Source organism: Chiloscyllium plagiosum, unplaced genomic scaffold, assembly GCF_037043375.1.
Source record: "Chiloscyllium plagiosum isolate Xiang-an unplaced genomic scaffold, Cpla_swu_hap1 HiC_scaffold_8, whole genome shotgun sequence".
NCBI lineage: Eukaryota > Metazoa > Chordata > Chondrichthyes > Orectolobiformes > Hemiscylliidae > Chiloscyllium > Chiloscyllium plagiosum.
This window is the reverse complement of record NW_028270146.1, coordinates 58,813,072-58,836,625: the sequence shown is the minus strand read 5'-3', so window position 1 is coordinate 58,836,625 and position 23,554 is coordinate 58,813,072. Positions and strand designations below refer to the sequence as shown.

The 23,554-nt window shown below is 38.4% G+C and overlaps 1 protein-coding gene across 1 annotated transcript in view; it reads left to right on the top strand.

Annotated features, from left to right (window-relative positions):
* The window catches only part of exoc5 (exocyst complex component 5), an 87,677-nt gene that overhangs the window by 50,341 nt on the left and 13,782 nt on the right, over window positions 1-23,554 (top strand). The window contains exons 8-13 of the mRNA XM_087989878.1: window positions 845-889; window positions 1,060-1,200; window positions 4,572-4,654; window positions 11,812-12,021; window positions 17,195-17,342; window positions 17,560-17,668. Coding sequence (XP_087846004.1) covers window positions 845-889; window positions 1,060-1,200; window positions 4,572-4,654; window positions 11,812-12,021; window positions 17,195-17,342; window positions 17,560-17,668 — 736 coding nt within the window. The remainder of the gene's footprint in view (window positions 1-844; window positions 890-1,059; window positions 1,201-4,571; window positions 4,655-11,811; window positions 12,022-17,194; window positions 17,343-17,559; window positions 17,669-23,554) is intronic.

Sequence of the window (23,554 nt, the reverse complement as noted above, 5' to 3'; positions counted from 1 at the left end):
TGAGATTTGATTTCATATCTATGTATCTCAACTGTTTCAGTCGCAAGTTTTCATGTTTCTCTTCTTAATTTGTCTCAATTTCATTTACTTGCCACTCTCTCTTCAGACTCTTACTGACTTAATTTACTCCAGTTGCTTAAATATCATGACTGCTACACTTCCCTAACCACTTCAGTGTCTATCATATTAATTTCAGTTTCCTCTGTCTCTTATCTGATTCAGCCTTACCCGTGTTTCAAACTTTTCATTCCCTCTCACTTACCTATTTGTGTCAGACTTTGATATCTGCTTAAAAGCAACAGACTGTGGATGCTGGAACTGGTGGCATCTGTGGAGAGAGAAACCGAGTCAATGCTTCAAGTCTAATATGACCTTTCTCTGGGAAGAATAATTGTACTGGACTTGAAATGTTAACCCTGTTTCTCTCTCCACAGATGTTGCCACATCTGGCGGGTTTCTCCAGCATTTTGTTTTTATTTAAGGTTTATTTCAAATTTATAAAAGCTGAAGTTCCTGCAGCTGAAATTGTGAAATAGGGAATGAAAGAAGCGCTCAGTGGATCAGGCAGCATTAGGGGAAGAGAAAAAAGTGTGTATGTGTGTCATGAGGGGGAGCGAGGTGGGAAGTGTGAGAAATACATATTTAGTCGGTGCTGCTAAAATATGGATATAGTGTTCACAATGCATTTTTTAAAAATAAAAAATGAAAAGATATTTGTTCTTCATTGGAAGCTATGACAATCAAACACTGAGAATCTGATTCTTTAAATAGAATATTTGCTTTACAATTTAATCTCCTCTTCATTTACACTTATTAAAATAGACAATTTATCTTCTTTTTCCAGGGGTATGCTCACTGTGTGGATGTGTATATAAAACAGTGCCAGGAGGTAATCTGTTTTAAGTCCTCTTTCTGTGTAATTGTTTCTGTTTCGTTGTATTAATTGTCCAACAGTTTTGTTTATATACATGCAAAATGTGTTCTTGAAGCTCTGACTATGTTTGCTGTAATACCGTAATCTTTTGATTTTGTAGTGTAGTTAAAATCTTGTCTGTGCAGGTTTCATATTTCAGGAATGATTTATTTGAAGATACAGCCACGTTATGCCAACGAGTAAATAAAGAAGTTCGTGAAGTCTTCAGCAACCCAGAGAATGTGATGGCCAAACTGATACAAAACATTTTTGAAATTAAACTTCAGGTAAAGGGATTACTATTGCAGATAAAATTTAATGTTCTTTAACGAGGGAAAATCCAAGCAGTTTTACTTCCTACTCGTGGTTCAGTGAATGCATAGAAAAATTAAAGCATAGAATGGGGACGATTACTCTGCCTGTCTGCATAGTCAACTCCTCTAGTTTCATTCACCTGCCTTTTCCTCATCTGACGTTTTCTCACTCCACATTTATTCATTCTCTTTTTGAAATTTCAATTAATTTTACCTCCATTTCCTTCTCCAGTAGTGATTTCTGGATCTTAACAACTTAATTTTTACAGAAAGTTTTTCCTCATGCCAGATGAAGGGCTTTTGACTTAAACATCGATTTTCCTGCTGCTCAGATGCTGTCTGACCTGCTGTGCTTTTCCAGCACCACTCTAATCTTGACTCGAATCTCCAGCATCTGCAATACCCACCTCCGCCCTGTATGCATATTTTGTCAACCACCTTAAATCTGTGTCTTTTATTTTTCGATTCTTCTGGCAGTGAAAACTGCTTTTCTCTACTGTAGCCAGAGCCCCTTCAGTTTCGAGCATTTCTTAATCTTCTGTTCTCTAAAGGAAACCACCTTCAATCTCTCTTCAAACTGCGCATCCTTCGTAAAATGCGGAGCCCCAAACTGGATGTAGCATATTAGTTGATGTTGAACCAGTATTTTAAGCAAGTTTATCATAACATCCTTGTTGCACTCTTTTATTTGTAAAGCCTGAAATCCTGCATGTTTTTTTCACTGCTTCCTCTCACGTTCTGTCATCTTCAAAGATTTTGCATATTAAGCCAACTTGCCTTCACCCTTTTAGCATTGAAACCTTTCTCTTGTGTTGCTCCTCCTTTTTCCTATCAAAATTAGTCACAATACACTTCATTGTGTTAAATCCCATTTACAATTTTGACTGCCATTTCAACTCTTGAAGTTTAGGTCTATCACCCGAACAGTTCATCTTAATTTTAATGATCTGCAAATGTGTGCTTTCTACACTAAAATTTAGTTTATTACTGTACATGAAGAGGAGTGGTATCCTAAAATGAGCCCTTGGGGATTCCTTTCTATCCTTTCCTGCAGTCTGAATAAAAAGTTGACTGTTTATCTTTCCAGTTGCTTAGCCAATTTTATTTCCGTACTGCTATTGTACGACTTACTCTCGGAACTTTAACATTACTGATGAATCTGTTTTGTGATGCTTTATGAAATACTTTTGAAAGTCCATGCACACTACATCAATTTCATTAGCTTGTCAACCATGCCATTTGTTTGTTTATTTTTTGACGTATATGAGCCCTCTATTGCCTTAGTGCTGTTATACCAGGAAAAATAATTTAATATAAGGCACCAACCCAATGACAACAATAAATCATTACTTATCTTAGGTTTTGCAAGATGATCTTTCGACTGCATGTCTGTACCATATCAAGAATATGCAATTCCTCTTTAATAACATCTCTGTTCTTTCCTTGCCTGAGTACATTGCTACAAAAACCCTCATGCATGGCTTTGCTATCTCTAGGCTTGAGTCTTCCAACGTTGCTCTGGCTGACCTCCATCCTCACAGCAAATCCCATTCACTGATCAAACTCACTAACCTATACTGGCTCCCTTTCTAGCAGTGCGCCTGTTTTAAATCTCATTGCTGATCTCAAATCCCTTTAAGGCTTCACTCTTCCATATAAGTTTTTGCATACAATTACAGTCAGTTCTGCTATAACACATGTTTCTTCAATGCAATTTGGCTTTAATGCAATTGAAAACTTTAGCCTGTTACTTGTAGAATGTGAACTTTTATTACCTGTGTAGGTTCCTGAAGAAGGGCTTATGCCCGAAATGTCGATTCTCCTGCTCTTGGGATGCTGCCTGGCCTGCTGTGTTTCTCCAGCACCACATTTTTCAACTCTGGTCTCCAGCATCTGCAGTCCTCACTTTCTCCTAGGTTATAATGCGATTCAGGCCTGATTAGTTTAAGTGGGGTGGCTATTGCGAATTTTCTTAATGCGTGATCACATGAGAATGGAACTATCATGTTATCAGAACTGACTGTATTGAAAGTTTCTGTTCCCCAGTTCAGTCCTATAAATCCTTGGGTTTTATCATTGCATCACTGGAGGTGGTCATATCTTAAGTTGTCTAGGCCCGAAGCTTCTGAATTCACTGTTTAATCCTTCTCACATCTCATATTTTCCACTTTTGTCTTCTTTTAAAATGCTGTTAGAAACCATCCCTACGATGAAACTTTTAGTCACCAGTCCTTATGGGCCATGGTATCGAATTTTGTTTAAAAGTGCACTTCTGAAGTGGCTTGGTATGTTTTATTGTGTGAAAACAGCAATTTATATGAACGTTGGTTATTGTTTTGCTTAATTTGGAAAGAATATTCATTTAATTTTTTTGATAGGAACTCTGATAGAACTTTAGTCTTAATTTTGTCACTCCAAATTACTTTAACTTCTTTGTCATATTAAATTAAATGCCATAATAACCTTTTTATAAATCTTTAATGTAGCAACATATCCCAATGGTTTACAGGAGTGATTTTCAGTATTAGAAAAATTGACAATGAAGTAGGGACAAGTGACCAACAGCTCGGCTAAGAATAGGTTTTAAGGAGTGTCTATAACAATGGACTGACTTAGGATGTAAGCTACAGAAGTTTGGGTGACCTCCAGATTACAAGGATATAATATGGAGGCTGGACAGGAGTGTGTTGGAATAGTCAAGATTGAAGGTAACAGAAGTTTGGGTGAGGGTTTCGGCTAAGGCAGTAGTGAAAATCAGCTAGCAATTGGTGATCTTGCTGAATGAGAAGATATGGGATCAAAACCTGAGTGCAAGGTCAAGTAAAATGCCAAGGTTGTGAATTGTCAGAGACCATGGAATGGTGTTTGTGTTGAGGACCAAACACTGGCTCCTACTTCATGACAATGTCTTATACTTGCTGTGCTTAATGCATGCCATTTAACTATGTATTCTCACAAATCTGTTTTTTAAAAAATGGATGTGCTACAGTTTAAAAACAGTAAATATCAAACAACTTATAAGTTCAGTCTTGGAATCTTGATCTTTGAGCCAATTCTCTTGTGACACATAGCCAACCCTTGCTTGTTCTGACTTCCTGATTTATCATGATTATCATTAAGGGGTTTAACGTATTTAATTTGTTTTTAAAATGTAAATTCACCATTATGAACATTTTGCTAGTGTTTGTGATTGCATTTTAATACTTCTACTGCAGAGGTGATTATTCGCTGGGCACTTTCACCAGCGATGTGACTGCTGCAGTCAGATTATTGTCACTAACTGTTAGCAGATTCAATATTCACATTGAGTGCTAGAAACTCTTGTCCATTCTATGCCTGCTTAGAGTTTTATCCGAGATCGATTAGAAGAATGTAAAAAGTCTGATGCAGAAGAATACCTAAAGAATCTGTACGATCTGTATACAAGGTAAGATGTTACCAGTAATGCCATCTTTTAACTGTAAGAAACTCCTGCTTCTGTTTTAGGCCCTGTAACCAGCATTGATAGATCATTTTTAAAAAAGTATGAAGTTTCAGTCATTGACTTCAAGAAATTAAAATATGAATTCCAATGTGTATAATGGGGAGCGATATGAGGGTTAGGGAGGAGGTGACTTATTAATCACTGTGTATCAATCTACATTTAGTTTTTATAGAGTAACAACTTACAAAATATTTAATCTCATTTTGATTTGAATTACAATTTGCCAGTGACAAGATTGATATACTGTATCTATTAAGGTGAACAGAATTTTCCTTTGTTTTTCTCTTCTTGTAATTTGTGAGCAGTTGTTTCAGCTACAGTGAGAATGTTCACTTTCTAAACACTCATTTGATCTGTATAATGAATATTTCTCAATGTGCAATATTTGTGTCATATTATTATTTTCAAGGTGATTATGTGGGAAGTAAGCTCATAATTTGTCAATGGCAGTTTCTCTATTACATATTTAATCAAACCAATCCATAAACTTTCAATGTGCAAGGAAATAAATAACTTATTTTCTGTCTGTTGTAGAAAGTTATCTTAAAACTATTTCCCTTCTGCCCTTTTTTAGAAAATAACCGGTAACCATTTTTCTGCATACAATGATTTGATTAAGACATTTTGTTCCTGGAACGACCTAAGTTCTTAAGCATTCAGAGTGAAAAATCCCAGAATTTAAAAAGCAAATGTCTTTTGCAGTCGGTGATTTCCATCAATGGATGAAGTTACACTGTAGCTAGGAGTCAAGATCTGACTATATAAAAAGAGCACAACATGATAAAGAGTGGATTAAGAGAATTATTTGAAAGGTGAAAGGAAATATACTGATAATTGACTTTCAGCAACATAAATACCTCCTCTTACGTGTGGTTGAAATAAGGCTCTACCACTGAAAATTTTAAAACAGTGTAGCCAGGGAACTGAGAGGATGGCATGGTGGCTGAGTGGAGAATTTATTGTAAAGCTTAAAAGAATAGGAAAGAGGGATAAAGTGGTAAATATGAACTACATCCTGAGCTCTCCTCAGCCAAGCGAGTTGTGTTTGAGACTTCAATTCCCTTGTAATGGCCAGTATGTTGCACATTGGTTCTTTCCTGGTATGGGTGACTTAACATTTGTATTGTATTTCTTATACACCAACTCTGAAATTCGGTCCCTCTTAGGTGACAGGTAATTAGGTCTCAAGTCCTGTTCCTCAAATATAGTAAAATAAAACACCGAAGAATTGCAATACTCAAATGAAGAAACTGACCTGATTAAAGTAAACATTAAGCAACCTTTGGGTTTGAATTATGCATTTGCATTGAGAATTGACACTGTCCTATTCATAGCATCACTTATAAATTTACACACAGCTTGAAACTTATTATAATCCTAAGATGCTAATGTGGATTCTGAAAACAGATTTTGCAGATAATGGAACTGAAAGATAAAAACAAGCCTTGAATTTGGTATAACTTGATAATAGTTTTAACTTGACACGTCAAAAGCTGAATAGTATATATTCCAGCGTTTTAAGAGTCAGGAGGAAATTTGGGAAGCTCTAATGATCTGTTACAATTGACAATTAAAAAATACTGTCCTTGAGCATGATGTTAGTTTCAGTACACCATGCTGCAGCATTTTATACAATTTACTTGAGATGTCACTTGCTCATTAAATGGTCCAAGTGACTGGTCGAGCAATATTTCATGTTGAGTTATGTTGAGTGCATTACAGTTAAGCCTCAAATGTATGCCTGGTAATCAATTCCATTATATTACAAAAGATCACAGCAACACTGTCTATTTCATGGATGCCTGAGACATTTTTGTCACTTTTGAAATTAGATTAGATTAGATTACTTACTGTAAGTAATCTAATCTAATCTAATTTCAAAAGTGACAAAAATGTCTCAGGCATCCATGAAATAGACAGTGTTGCTGTGATCTTTTGTAATATAATGGAATTGATTACCAGGCATACATTTGAGGCTTAACTGTAATGCACTCAACATAACTCAACGTGAAACATTGCTCGACCAGTCACTTGGACCATTTAATGAGCAAGTGACATCTCAAGTAAATTGTATAAAAAGCTGCAGCATGGTGTACTGAAATGATGAAAAGACACTTTATAAATATTAAGAGATTTCTTATATTCTGCGAATGCATGGGAAATTTTGAGAATAGTTAAGGTATTGAATGAAGGATGGAAAATAATACATAAACATTAGGGGACAAATGTCAGTTTGGATGGAAATGGTTGGGTAGAAGTGAGGATTTTATAGTCCTATTTCCTATCTACATAATTTGTCTTGACCTCAAACTAGAAATACAATCTGAAAATTTAACAAATGTATCAAACTGGAAGAGCAAAGCATAAACAGAAAGCGACTATTATATACTGGTGGGCAGGATAATGCCAAAATAAAGTTTCTGGTGGCACAGTGGTTAGCACTGCTGCCTTACAGTGCCAGAGACCCGGATTCAATTCCAGCCTCAGGCGACTGTCTGTGTGGAGTTTGCACATTCTTCCTGTGTCTGCATGGGTTTCCTCCGGGTGCTTCGGTTTCCTCCCATAGTCCAAAATTGTGCAGGTTAGGTGAATTGGCCATGCTAAATTGCCCGTAGTGTTAGGTGTAAGGGAATGGGTCTGGGTGGATTGCTCTTTGGCGGGTCGGTGTGGACTTGTTGGGCCGAGGGGCCTGTTTCCACACTGTAAGTAATCTAATCTAATGTTAGTAAGGATAAGTGTACTGTACTGTAATTTGCAAAGAAAAATGGGCAACATTTGTACTCTGCATACATGGAATTTTACTGAAATTAGCAAAACACGGAGTGGAAAGAGACTGATAAACTTGACACTCAATATATCTCTACAATGCAGAGCATCAATAAACACAGCTATTGGAATGTTTCAGAAATAATTTTAATTCCAGGTGCAGAAATATCCTGCTCAAGTTGTATTATTTCTAGATGTCACCACTTTCAGTACTGCGGTCAGTTTTGGTTATTGAGGTATAGGAGACTTTTGGCTATCGGAAACCATACCGAGATCCATGAGTCTGATTCCTAGTGTTCAAAATTGAGGCAAGAATGGAAGTATTTAAGCTTTTCAGTTTTGCAAAGAGTCACCTGAAAGTTGGTATAAAGAAATATAGGAAGAAAACTATTATATATGCTTCTACATATTATTTTATAAAAGTAGGCATTTACTGTTCATCCCCATTTAGTCATAGTCACAGAGATGTACAGTATGGAAACAGACCCTTCGGTCCAATCCGTCCATGCCGACCAGATATCCCAACCCAATCTAATCCCACTTGCCAGCACCCGGTCCATATCCCTCCAAACCCTTCCTATTCATATACCCTTCCTATTCATATACCCATCCAAATGCCTTTTAAATATTGCAATTGTACCAGCATCCACCACTTCCTCTGGCAGCTCATTCGATACACATACCACCCTCTGCATGAAAAGTTGCCCCTTAGGTCTCTTTTATATCTTTCCCCTCTCACCCTAACCTATGCCCTCTAGATCTGGATTTCCCCCACTTCAGGGAAAAGACTTTGTCTATTTATCCTATCCATGCCCCTAATAATTTTGTAAACCTCTATAAGGTCACCCCTCAGTTTCCGACGCTACAGGGAAAACAGCCCCAGCCCTAGCCGATAGCTCAAATCCTCCAACCCTGGCAACATCCTTGTAAATCTTTTCTGAACCCTTTCAAGTTTCACAACATCTTTCCGATAGGAAGGAGACCAGAATTGCGCACACTATTCCAACAGTGGCCTAACCAATGTCCTGTACAGCCGCAACATGACCTCTCAACTCCTGTACTCAATACTCTGACCAATAAAGGAAAACATATCAAACGCCGCCTTCACTATCCTATCTACCTGCGACTCCACTGAAAAGGAACTATGAACCTGCACTCCAAGGTCTTTTTGTTCAGCAACACTCCCTAGGACCTTACCATTAAGTGTATAAGTCCTACTAAGATTTGCTTTCCCAAAATGCTGCACCTCACATTTATCTGAGTTAAACTCCATCTGCCACTTCTCAGCCCATTGGCCAATCTGATCAAGATCCTGTTGTAATCTGAGGTAACCTTCTTCGCTATCCACTGCATCTCCAATTTTAGTGTCATCTGCAAACTTACTAACTATACCTCTTAAGCTCATATCCAAATCATTTATATAAATGACAAAAAGTAAAGGACCCAGCACCCATCCTTGTGGCACTCCACTGGTCACAGGCCTCCAGTCTGAAAAACAACCCTCCACCACCACTCTCTGTCTTCTACCTTTGAGCCAGTTCTGTATCCAAATGGCTAGTTTCCCCTGTATTCCGTGAGATCTAACCTTGCTAACCAGTCTCCCATGGGGAACCTTGTCGAACGTCTTGCTGAAGTCTATATACATCACATCTACTGCTCTGCCCTCATCAATCCTCTTTGTTATTTCTTCAAAAAACTCAATTAAGTTTGTGAGACATGATTTCCCACGCACAAAGCCATATTGACTATCCCTAATCAGTCCTTGCCTTTCCAAATACATGTACATCCTGTCCCTCAGGATTCCTTCCATTTGCCCTTGAAAAGTCAACTTCTTGAATCACTGAAGTTTTTACCTCACTGAAGTCCATGTGGAGTAGGTGAATCCACAGTTCAGTTATGGAAGGAGATCCGGGATTTTAGCCCAGTGACTTCAAAGATCAGCAATCTAGTTCCAATTTGGAATAGCATTTGGCTTGGAGGAGAACTTAGATTGTTTTCACCTCCATTGCTGCATTCTAAGTGCAAGAGATCTTAATAGTTTTTATATAAATGCAAGCCTTTATTTATTAATGTCTTTTATGCAGCACAGGGCACTTCATGATAGCACTTTACAGTTCATGATTTTGAATTATATTTCATTGTTGTAATGTAGAGTACACCGCAAGCTCTCACAAAAAGTATGATAATTGCTGGATATATTTTTATGATATTGATTAGGATTAAACATATTTTGGGCACCACAGAGAATACCTCTAATCATCATCACAATAGTGTCGTGGTGTCTTGGCAGACTGCCAGTGTCTCTATTTTCCAAAAGACAGCCCCTCTAAAAGTGAAATACTCTAGTATTCAGTCTGTGTTGATTTTTATTTTTGCTTAAGTTCTGGAATAAAAGTTGAAGAATTTAGGAATGCTATCAGCTGAACCATGATTGCAGAGGTTGACATTTGGAACTACATAAGATACAAGTTAGGTCGCAGCTTGAGTTTTGTGTATAGTTCTGGTCATCACAAGAGTTGCATAATTGCTCTGGAGAGAATACAAGATTGTTGCCAGCGCTTGAAAATTGCACTGAAGAGGAAAAGTTGAATAGGCTAAGGTGGTTTTCCTTAAGTCAGGCAAATAATGAGGTAGCCACTGTTGTGCTCAAGAAGTCTGTGCTCCACAAGCAAATTAGAGGGAATGTAGCTCCCTGAGGGTGGTGGTTGGTTGGAGTTCACTGCCTGGTTTGGCATTTGAGGCAGAAACCTTGAATCTGCACTGAAACACTATAACCTGCAATGCTAAGTGCTAGTAAATGAGATGAGAATCAGCAGCCAGTTTATTCAGCTGGTGCAGACATGATGATGAGCTGCATGACTTCTTTGTGTTTCTTAATATTTCCATGTTTAAAGCTTGAAAAAGTTTATCCAAGCTAAGCTGCAGGGATAAAAAAATGGACAGTAACTCAAACTATTGAGAATAAACAATGCTATCCTAGATTTTCTTGATGCATTCTGACGATCACATAGAATGCATTTCCAGATAGCATTGAGAGGATTAAAAACTTATTCATTTCAGAAACAATTGGATGTCATAATGAATTCATTTTTTTAGACTAGATTAAAGTGAGTTATCTTCCTCAACTGTAGATATCATGCAGCAGTGATCTGTGCTGTTTGTTAGAGAATTATTTCAGTGTCAGCACTTAAAGTCATAGAGATGTACAGCACGGGAACAGACTGTTTGGTCCAACTCGTCCATGCCGACTAGATAGCCTAACCTAAACTAGTCCCATTTGCCAGCACTTGGCCCATAATCCTCTAAATGCTTCCTATTCAAATACCCATCCAAATGCTTTTTAAATGCTGCAGTTGTACCAGGCTCCTCCACTTCCTCTGGCAGCTCATTCCAAACACATACCACCCTCTGTGTGATAAAGGTTGTCCCTTGGGTCTCTTTGATATCTTTCCCCTCTCGCCCTAAACCTGTGCCCTTTGGTTCTGGACTCCCCTACCCGAAGGAAAAGTCTTTGTCTATTTATCCTATCCATGCTCCTCATGATTTTATAAACCTCTATAAGCCACTGATGCTCCAGGGAAAAGAGCCCCAGCCTGTTCAGCCTCTCCCTATAGCTCAAACCCTCCAACCCTGGCAACATCCTTGTAAATCTTTTCTGAACCCTTTCAAGTTTCACAAAATCCTTCCGATAGGAAGGAGACCAGAATTGCACACAGTTTTACAAAATGGCCTAACCAATCTCCTATACAGCCACAATATGACCTCCCAACTCCAATACTCAACACTCTGAACAATAAAGGAAAGCACTTGTAAGCCTCTTCAAAATTTGTTAACTCCCACCATTTAGATGATGATTACACTTCCATGACAGCTATACATCCAGCTATTGTTTCCTAGCATATAAATCGGTAAACTGCTTTTAAATTTGCACATTTTAACAGGATTTCTTCTTCAATTTTTCTTGATGCGTATTACATATGATTGGAGAAGAAAAACCAAGCACCAGATTCTTGCAAGGCTTATTTTTTATAGGTTACTTAGTGCACCACATCATGACAGTACACTAATATGCTGTGCCTCAAATGGTGAGGTACAGGTTTAAATTAAAACAAGCATGGCACTATTCACAGATCGTGGACTTAAACTTCACTTGTTGTCTCTGGCTAATGTGGCAAGCTCAGGTTTTTTTTTTCCATAAATGTAAAGGAAGCATGAAAGTCAACTCAACTTGACATTTTTTTAAAAATGCTACTTAGGATTTAGTTGTACATTATTAGCAGGGGGTTTGAAGCTGGTAATAAATAATCATTTCTTGTAATGTCTCTGCTTTACAGGACCACAAGTTTAGCAAGCAAGTTAGCAGAGTTTGATCTTGGTACTGATAAACAGACATTTCTGGCAAAGATGATCAAAGGCATTTTCCTTTCATACCTGGAAAATTATATCGAAATTGAGACAGGATACTTGAAAACTAGGAGTAGCATGGTGTTACAACGCTATTACGATTCCAAAAATCATCAAAAACGGTCCTATGGATCTGGAGGGTAAGTGCAGTAATATAAAGTTTTGATAAAATAGCCATGATTAATATTTTCTGATATTTTAATTGTTTTTTATGTTCAGAAGCTCTTGATTTTTCTCAATTTTCAGATTGGATTTTGTTTGTGTATAAAGATACCAGGTGTATTGTGTGAGACTATTAGCATTGAGAATTTAGCCCTGACTTAATCACTGACTTAAATTGACACATGCAAAATTCTACAGTTCAAAGATTCTAAAATAAAACCTGAGGTACTTGAACTATTTAACAGTATTCTTAGTCCTAACTATTGGTTAGGACTAAGAGTACTTTGCAATCTATTTCCAGGTCAAGCTTGGGGATGGAGGGGAAGCAAACAGGTTTGTGATAAGATAGTAGGAAGGGGAAGTTAAATGATAAAAGGGGCAATGGTGAAAGCCGAAGCTATACGCTAAAGGGGCAATTAAGGAAACAATAGTGGCATCTCAAGCATGTGTAAACGAGAGCGCAGAGTCACCCCAATGGCTACAAAACTTAAGGGACAGAGGTTACAATTAAATATTGCATTTCAAAAATGAGAGAAAGCAGGAAATACTTTAATTAAAGTCTTGACATGACTAATTTAATACTCCCTGCAATGTTTTGTTCAAAGTGGCCAGTTCAGTGTGAGCTACTAATAAATTTTAGGCAACCGTTTTTGTGGATTGTTATAAGTGGGATAATTTGTAAATTCTTGACTTTAGCAGGTTCCATATCTAACCTTCCTTTCCGCTCCAAAAAACTCCCTATTAAACTCAACATTTATATCCTAAATGACTTGACAAACATATATTTTCCTTCCTCAATCTTTTTGAACTGTCGGCAACCTTTGACATGGTTAACCAACTCCAACATCACTGTTATGTAGACGAGTGGACTGCTGCCACACAGTTTTATATGAATCTAATTGAATTGAAACTATTACTTCCAATAACTTGCTCTTAAGCAGTTGCCTCTGGAGTCCCCAGAAGCATGTTCCTTTGTCCTTTCCTTTTCTTCTGTAACTGCTATCCCTGTGACAGAATCTGGAAGAACGTTAGTAATTCTGACAGGTGCACTAATGACATCTCGCCCCACCTCACCATTACCCCTCATGCCACCTCCACAGTTGCATTTTCAGGTAACTTGACAACATCTAGCAGAGCAAAAATTTACTTCCATTTAGTATTAATAAGGCTGAAAGCAGTCTGAACTCCAAATTCTATTCCAACTCCCTGTCTATTCCTGGCAACTGCCTTAGATTAAACAACCTTCGTGTCACATTTAACTTCAATATGCGCTTCCAATGTCATGTTAACATAATCACTAAGATTGACGCTTTCCATTTCTCTAACCCTGCCCGATTTTACCCATACCTCAGCTCATTTGCTGCTGAAGTCCTCATTCATGCCTTTGTTCATCGACTGAACTCTCAAGCACTAGAGCCCATGTCTTGCATCAAATCCCAACAGCCCCATGCTTACTGACCTCCTTTCAAAACCTTTCTTGGCTTTGGCCCCTTCTTGTCTCTATTATCTCCTTCAACATTACAATTTGGAAATATATGCACTTCTCAAATTCTGGCTTATTTTGTATACCTGATATTAATTGATTTACCATTGGTGCCTGTACTTTCAATTGCCTAAGCACATGTACACGCCTTCTCTGTCTCTCCATCTCCTATTCTGCCTTTTAAAAGTTGTCTTAAATTTGTGTCTTCCATCAAATTTTTTGTCATCCATGACTCTCTCATTTTTATGGTGCTTCTGTGAAATGCCATACTTATTGCATTAAAGGAGCTATATAAATGCATGTTACCTTCCTGGCTGCTGTGCATGGGTGTATCATAGAGGAATCATTGGATATGACTAGTTTCTCCTGAAGACATAACCAATCATTGATTACAGAAACAAAGATTACTTTGTTCAAACTACTTATTTATTTTCACTCCTGAAAGAATTTTAATGTTTGGGATTTCAAAACTATAAATGTTGAAAATATTTTTTTCTAAAGTTTATAGTGCGCAATAGATATTCTTTCTATCCTTATCAACATAATTGAATTCAAAGTAATCTAGTTTTTTGAGGCAAGCTGTAATAGTACATATCTTATCAAAGCCGCCTCATTGACAAATCAAGCATAAATCAGTTTATGAAGCCTGTAGCAAAACTGTGTGTGAAATTCAATTTCCGATGATTATTAAACTGGGTCCTAATCATAGAGTGAAAGCAATTGGTAGTGGGTCAATCGAAAAGAATAGTTGGTGATTGCATTTCCCTACTCATGCAATGTTCCTCAAATGACCTATTGTGGAAATTATTTATTGTCACATCAGTGATTAATTTCCTTATTCTTATCAAATGTAATTTCCTTTACAGGTCCCACCATGAATTCAAGAAAAAATTTGAAAGTTAAGTTTTTAATGATGACCCATTGCTGTGGATCTGGCCTAAGTTTGACTCCAGAACCACAGCAATGTGATTGACTCTTAATTGCCCTTTGGGCAAGTAAGGATGGGCAATAAATGCCAGCAATGCCCTCATTTGATGAATGAATTTTTGTAAAAAATTGAGCAGTTTTATATATTACATTTATGGAACAAATCTATAAAGATCTACATATCCCTTCCTTTGCTCTTTGTTAATATGCTTATTACTCAATTAATTTATACCATAATCAAACAATTTATCTGATTCATACAATAAAGGTTTCTTATCTTTGATGGACAGCCATTTACAGTGCCAATTTAATGATTACTTTGGTGACTGAGTTTGCTTCAGGCCTGACATCCAATTTGGATTTCACAGAAGAGTCTAGAAACCAGCTTAGCTTGTCTGTACATGAGAGCATTTATGAATTTATCTAATTAAATACCATGACCTGAATACACAGCAGGTGCACTTCATCATTATGCCCCCTTTTGTAATATTTGGTATGTCTATATGATTACATAATTAAATTTAAGGTACAGTGCTTTGAAGAAGCATTTGGAAATGCAGTACAGTGAAGTGTGAAGAAAGTAATTTGTAATTTACTGTAGCTGATTTTTAAAAAGTTGTCTAGTTGCTCAAGTGTGTATATTAACTGCATACATTGAAGTTTGTTTCCCTGCATTAACCTCTGTGCTATTTGTTGAATGGAAGAATTCCTTTTAGATGAAAATTAAATTTATTTGATTCAGCAGGGGCAAAATACTTCCCTCCCTCTTTCGTTTTTATGATTCCCTAATAATTGCAGCACTTCAAAACCATGCTGAAAATGAGTCTGAATTTGGAGCCACTGATGCACTTTGGCAAATTGATCCTCTTTACACCTTGGTTCAGCCACACTTTTACCAACTTATCACCTCTGTTTCAGAATGCTTCACTTGAGTTTGGGTAGAATTGTCTGTACATTATCATTCTGTAAATGTTACAGTGATGCCTCTTAAATTACTTTTGTCAGAATCACATGCATATAAACTAGCTTGAAACTGTCTAATCTGTTTTCTGAATCATTAACACTATTAAAGATGTTATCACGGATAATTTTATTTTAAATTTACTTTCAAGTCTGTTGAATGTTATACTCTATTGGACAGAAAAAATTGGGAGAAATTGCTTGACATCTCATTAAAGTCAGTTCCAAGATGTTTTGAAAGAATTTACAATTTGAAGAATATTTTAAGTTGAATGTTTTAATTTTACTAGAATTATTTTGAAGGTTTTTTTGTTTATTTTATAAAATTCAATTAGAAACATTACTTCAGTTTATTTTAATATTTTTGGGTGAAGTTAGTTACTAGATGAATTCTGAATTTAATATTTAATGTCAGAGCATCTTGACATGTGGGCTAGGATCATTAATTTTTTAGAATACTGCCTACCTCACTAATTTTAATTATTTAATTCTTGTTCTGGTCAGCCCAAAGCTTTGTAGATTTGGAACAAATTCATTGATTTTGATGATGATCAGAATTATTGACATTACTTCTACTTACAAATGTCTCTTTTAAATGCTCTGCAGCTCAGAGTTTAGATTAGATTAGATTCCCTACAGAGTGGAAACAGGTCCTTCGGCCCAACCAGTCCACACAGACCCTCCGAAGAGTAATCCACCCATTTCCCTCTGACTAATGCACCTAGCACTATGGGTAATTTAGCATGGTCAATTTACCTGACCTGCACATCTTTGGACTGAGAGGAAACCCACGCAGACACAGGGAGAATGTGCAAACTCCACACAGACAGTTGTCCGAGGCTGGAATTGAACCTGGGATCCTGGTGCTGTGAGGCAGCAGTGCTAGCCACTGAGCCACCATGCCACTTTTGTGCAGAAGAAATCAAAGTTGGCTCAAATTTCTCCTATTTCTTGACCCATTTCAGTTGATTAGGATAAACCTGATTCCTTGTGCAATTTTGGGCTTTTTCCCAACAAAAATAGTTTTGAAATTCTGGCAATATTTTCATAGCATCCTGCTTCGAAACATTTACTGAGTCCTGTCTCAATCTTCTGCTGTTTACAGAAACAGCTCTTTCATGTTTTCTGAAATATTCACATCTGTTCTATTAAAAAGCAGAATCAAAACTTGTAGATTTCCCGATTGCCTGAGTGATAACATTATTGCAAAATATCAGACGCTATGGCTGGCAAAATACCATGCTGTTACATCCTCTCCTAGATGGCTTCCATTTTCTTGTAAAAAGGTAAAATAATTATGAGCAAAACAGTTTAAGTAATTTTATGATTGTGAAAATTCGTATATGCAATGAAAACTTTGGAACCTTACTGTGTGTGTGTGTGTGTGTGTGTGTGTGTGTGTGTGTGTGTGTGTGTGTGTGTGTGTGTAAAACAGTTTGAGGCACTGACAGCCAGAGGGTTTTACATAGAAGATTCAATGAATTTGCTTACTACAGTAAACCTGCAGGAAATCAGAACAGGCCAGCAATCTGTAATATTGTGCACTGAATTCAGTTTTTTTTTTAAGAAAAGGTAGCTTCTGTTATGGCTTTAATGTTAGACATTCAAATGACTACAAGAAGTCTCAGTCATGTCTGACACCATAGGAGAGTCAACCTGTGTAATCTCAACTTTTGCTTATGGTATACTTTTATACATGTTTGTCCTCTGCAAATTAGTACAGTTGTTAATCTTTGTAAATTTTGGATGTTTCTGTGAAATAATAGATGTGTATCTTGTAGGATTCAGGACCTAAAAGAGCGAATTCGCCAACGTACCAACTTACCACTGGGGCCAAGTATTGACACGCATGGCGAGACATTTCTGTCACAGGAGGTAGTTGTCAATCTTTTGCAGGAGACCAGACAGGCCTTTGAGAGGTGTCACAGGGTAAGAATGTTCTTCAAAAAAGAATAATGTTCCTTGTACTGTATTGTTGAGGTTTGGGCTATATGATGGTTTTTTTCAAATATTGATGCCTTGCCGTCCTTCAATTTTAAAATTTCTGCAGGTGGATATTCTGGGGATGATTTTCACTGGGGCAGTCAATATAATTATTATGTTAAGCAGTGTCTATTTTTGCTAATTCTTAACTTTTTATTTATAGCTGTCTGATTCTTCTGATTTACCAAAGAATGCTTTTCGAATATTTACTATTCTCGTGGAATACTTGTGTGTTGAGCATATTGACTATGCTCTAGAAATTGGACTTGCAGGTAATTTTCATTATTTGATAATTCAGTGTATGGAAGTTTCTCAGTGGATAGGTAAAGGCTTTTTAAAAAATTAATTAAATTAATGATCATCCAGCATTCATTCCGAGCCCTTATTTTGGCTGAACTTGATTTGATCGCCTCTAGCTTTAATTTTGGTGACAATGTTCAGTACAAAAAGAAAGACACAGTATAATATGCATTGAGCCATAGAGATGTACAGCATGGAAACAGACCCTTCAGTCCAACCCGTCCATGCTGACCAGATATCCAACCCAATCTAGTCCCACCTCCCAGCACCTGGCCCATATCCCTCAAACCCTTCCTATTCTATACCCATCCAAATGCCTCTTAAATGTTGCACTTGTACCAGCCTCCACCACATCCTCTGGCAGCTCATTCCATACACGTACTATCCTCTGCGTGAAAAAGTTGCCCCTTAGGTCTCTTTTATATCTTTCCCCTCTCACCCTAAACCTATGCCCTCTAGTTCTCCCCGACCCCAGGGAAAAGACTTCGACTATTTATCCTGTCCATGCCCCTCATAATTTTGTAAACCTCTATAAGGTCACCCCTCAGTCTCCGACGCCTCAGCCCCAGCCCCAGCCTGTTCAGCCTCTCCCTGTAGCTCAGATCCTCCAACCCTGGCAACATCCTTGTAAATCTTTTCTGAACCCTTTCAAGTTTCACAACATCTTTCCGATAAGGAGGAGACCAGAATTGCACGCAATATTCCAACAGTGGCCTAACCAATGTCCTGTACAACCGCAACATGACCTCGCAACCCCTGTACTCAATACTCTGACCAATAAAGGAAAGCATACCAAACGCCGCCTTCACTATCCTATCTACCTGTGACTCCACTTTCAAGGAGCTATGAACCAAGATCTCTTTGTTCAGCAACACTCCCAACCTTACCATTAAGTGTATAAGTCATACAAAGATTTGCTTTCCCAAAATGCAGCATCTTGCATTTATCTGAATTAAACTCCATCTGCCACTTCTCAGCCCATTGGCCCATCTGGTCCAGATCCTGTTGTGATCTGAGATAACCCTTTGCGCTGTCCACTACACCTCCAATTTTGGTGTCATCTGCAACTTACTAACTGTACTTATGCTCGCATCCAAATCATTTATGTAAATGACAAAAAGTAGAGGACCCAGTACCGATCCTTGTGGCACTCCACTGGTCACAGGCCTCCAGCCTGAAAAAACAACCTTCCACCACCACCTTCTGTCTTCTACCTTTGAGCCAGTTCTGTATCCAAATGGCTAGTTCTCCCTGTATTCCATGAGATGTAACCTTGCTTATCAGTCTCCCATGGGGAACCTTGTAGAACGCCTTACTGAAGTCCATATAGATCACATCTACTGCTCTGCCCTCATCAATCATCTTTGTTTCTTCATCAAAAAACTCAATCAAGTTTGTGAGACACCATTTTCCACGCACAAAGCCATGTTGACTATCCCAAATCAGTCCTTGCCTTACCAAATACATGTACATCCTGTCCCTCATGATTCCCTCCAACAACTTGCCCACCACCGAGGTCAGGCTCACCAGTCTATATTTCCCTGGCTTGTCTTTACTGCCCTTCTTAAATAGTGGCCCCACGTTTGCCAACCTCCAGTCTTCCAGCACCTCACCTGTCTCTATCGATGATACAAATATCTCAGCAAGAGGCCCAGCAATCACTTCTCTCGCTTCCCACAGAGTTCTCGGGTACACCTGATCAGGTCCTGGGGATTTATCCACTTTTAACCATTTCAAGGCATCCAGCACTTCCTCCTCTGTAATCTGGACATTTTGCAAGATGTCACCACCTATTTCCCTACAGTCTATATCTTCCATATCCTTTTCCACAGTAAATACTGATGCAAAATATTCATTTAGTATCTCCCCATTTCTGTGGCTCCACACAAAGGCCACCTTGCTGATCTTTGAGGGTTCATATTCTCTCCCTAGTTACCCTTTTGTCCTTAATATATTTGTAAAAACTCTTTGGATTCTCCTTAATTCTATTTGCCAAAGCTATCTCATGGTCCCCGTTTTGCCCTCCTGATTTCCCTCTTAAGTATACTCCTACTTTCTTTATACTCTTCTAAGGATTCACTCGATCTCTCCTGTCTATACTTGACATATGCTTCCTCCTTTTTCTAAATCAAACCCTCAATTTCTTTAGTCATCCAGCATTCCCTACACCTACCAGCCTTCCCTTTCACCCTGACAAGAATACACTTTCTCTGGATTCTCGTTATCTCGCTTCTGAAGGCTTCCCATTTTCCAACCATTCCTTTACCTGCGAACATCTGCCTCCAATCAGCTTTCAAAAGTTCTTGCCTAATACCGTCAAAATTGGCCTTTCTCCAATTCAGAACTTCAACTTTTAGATCTGGTCTGACATTTTCCATCACTATTTTAAAACTAATAGAATTATGATCGCTGGTCCCAAAGTGCTCCCCCACTGACACCTCAGTCACCTGCCCTGCCTTATTTCCCAAGAGTAGGTCACGTTTTGCACCCTCTCTAGTAGGTACATCCACATACTGAATCAGAAAATTGTCTTGTACACACTTAACAAATTCCTCTCCATCTAAACCTTTAACACTATGGCAGTCCCAGTCAATGTTTGGAAAGTTAAAGTCCCCTACCATAACTACCCTATTATTCTTACAGATAGCTGAGATCTCCTTGCAAGTTTGTTTCTCAATTTCCCTCTGACTATTGGGGGGGGCGGTCTATAATACAATCCCAATAAGGTGATCATCCCTTTCTTATTTCTCAATTCCACCCAAATAACTTCCCTGGATGTATTTCCAGTTTAGTATATTTTGGGTGTCTTTGCAGGATAAGCTTTTGAAAATGAGATTGGTATTTAGCATAGACATGGTGGTTCAAAACATCTGTTTCTATGCTGTATGAATCTATGATCTGAAGCCATTTTCATCTGGAAGGTTCATTTCCAGATGTTTCGTCACCCTACTAGGGTCTTTGGTGGTCCTCTGGGCGAAGCACTGCTTTTTTGTAGATGTATTTTGTAAATGACTTTTTTTTTGGGACTAATGTCATTTACAAGATATTGTGCAAGAACTGTAGCAAACACTACTTTGAACAAACAGACAGAAAACTAGCCACCAGGATATGTGAACATAAACTAGCCACAAAATAACATGACCCTCTCTCACTAGTATCCTTACATACAGATAAGGAAGGACAACACATCCATTCTAGGAAAAACCGAACTGAGACACGTCCGAGAATCCCTAGAAGCAGGGCATTTCAACCGAAACTCTATCAGCAAGCACATCGTGTTTGACCCCATATACCACCCCCTGAGAAAAAGAGCAGGAAATGACATCACCATCCCAAAGAAACCCAAACATATAAATAGGAAGCAGGAATTATCAGCAGTGCTTCGCCCGGAGGCCCACCGAAGACGTTATAGAGTGACGAAACGTCTGGAAATGAACCTTCCAGCTCAGCGAGCAAACCTACATGCAGTTCTGATGTTTCAATCTGCGTTATCAGTGGGTGCTTTGTCTCCAGGTTAGACAGTACATGAGTTCCCAGCCTTGTTCAGTGTTGCATTTTAAGTTTCATCTCCTCTCACTACTCAAGCGATTTCCTGTTTAGAAGCTTCTAACATGTCAGAGTTCTAACATGTCTTCAAACTTAATTGCAATGATTCTTTCTTGAGCATGCGAGTAACAGTGTAACTGGTCATCGAGGTTCTTGTCACATCTCCGTAATGCCGACATGACTGGCTTCTTTGCCTTTGAATGAAATATTAATTTCAGTTTTGGCTGTTTTTGTTTATTAGCACTGCTGCCGCACAGCGCCAGGGGCCCAGGTTCAATTCCTGCCTTAGGCGACTGCCTGTGTGGAGTTTGCACATTTTCCCCATGTCTGGGTTTCCTCCAGGTGCTCCAGTTTCTTCCCACAATCCAAAAATGTGCAGATTAGGTGAATTGGCCATGCTAAATTGCCCATAGTGTTCAGGGATGTGTAGGTTAGATGCATTAGTCAAGGGTAAATGTAGAGTAATCGGGTGGGGGAGAGGGTTTGGGTGGGATACCCTCCGGAGGGTCGGTGTGGACATGTTGGGCGAAGGGCTTGTATCTACACTGTAGGGATTCTATGAACACTTGTTTCATGAAACGTGACCAACCTGACTAGTAACATGGTTGTTGTGGCTATTTTAAGTCCATGGTTTGGTCTTTCTTTTAAATACTATTTCAGCCCATGAAAATCTAAAGCAATAAAATTCAGAACTTAACTGCACTTTTTTTTTATTCACCGTGAAAGTTGCTTCAAGATTTGTTTATTTAAATGTTCTAGTGACAAGCTCCTCATGTTGTATGCTTCCAAAATCGCAACTCATCTGAAATTCTGCATTCTGTCTGCTCTAATTAGAATTATCTTTACCACATACCTCCACTAACAATGCAGATACCAGTTTGATTTTAAATTTAATAAGTTCTCAGCCTTGTGTTTAAATCCTTATGTGGTCTCACCTCTTGACGTCTAAAATCAACAGCAACAGTTTGTTTTTCTCTCGTACCTTTAATATAGGAAAACATCTCCACATATTAAAATACATCATAAGTGTTAACAAATAAAATTGAAACTGAATTCCATATGCACATATTAGACTAATGACCAGAACCTTGATCAGAAGTCTATTTTAAGGAACATCTTCAAGGAGAGTGCAGATTTAGTAAGGGTTCCAGAGCTTAGAGCCTTGGCAACTGAATTCACAGCAACAACAATGTGGTGAGGAAAACTGAAGGTACAGATAGGAGAAGGTTTTTGGAAGCTATAGAAATAGGTACCCCAGACCTGTACTTGAGACTTGTTCTCCTATTTCTTAACTATGTAATGCTCTGAGGCAAAATTATTTGGAAGGGCATTGGGTGAGTCAAAGGCACGGATGCGAGATGAACTAGGGTGGGAGGAGTCTAGTCAGATGATGTTGTAAGTCAGTGTCTTATAGGTGGTGCAGATATAGGGTTGGAAGCTCATCTCATGTTGCGTGTAACATAAAGATTCAGGTTCAGGCAGGTACTAGGGTAAGACATGAAGTCATTGGTGAGGGAATAGAGCTCATTTTGGGCCTAAAGACAATGACTTTTTGTATATATTTCTGTTCAGACAATACTGAATGTTTGACAAGCAACTTGAGAACAGTGAAGTGGGGGTTGAGGTGCTGATGAGACAGTGTCACCATATGTGTAAAAGCTGACGCTGTGCTTTCATATGATACTGTTGAAGGGCAACGTGTCATTGAGAAGTAGGAGACTGCCAAAAATAGGTCCTTGGTGAACAATACCATAACCAGTACAAGAGTAAGCGGGAGGGGAAAATCTTTGCAGGTGATTCAGCATTGAATTCCGGTTTGAAATGCTCTGCCTTGAAATGCCTTTGAGATTGATCTCAGTTGAATCATTCAAATCACCTCTGGATGATTGAATGTAAAGATAATTATTTAAGTAAAACATTCATGGGATGAATTGCCCTGAGGGCAGTTAAGAGTCAACCACATTGTGTTTGTGGGTATGTAGAGAGAAAGTGAGGGCTGCAGATGCTGGAGATCAGAGCTGAAAATGTGTTGCTGGAAAAGCGTAGCAGGTCAGGCAGCATCCAAGGAACAGGAGAATCGACGTTTCGGGCATAAGCCCTTCTTCTTTCCAGCAACACATTTTCAGCTTTGTGGGTATGTAGTAATGTGTAGGCCGGATTAGGTGGGGAAGGACATTGGTGAACCAGATGGGTTTTCCTGATTGATTTTTTTAATTCCAGATTTTTGATGAATGCAAATTCCTCGAACTGCCTTTGGTGGGATTTGAATCGGGTTCCCAGATGTTATCTGGGTCTCTAGATTAATGGTTTTG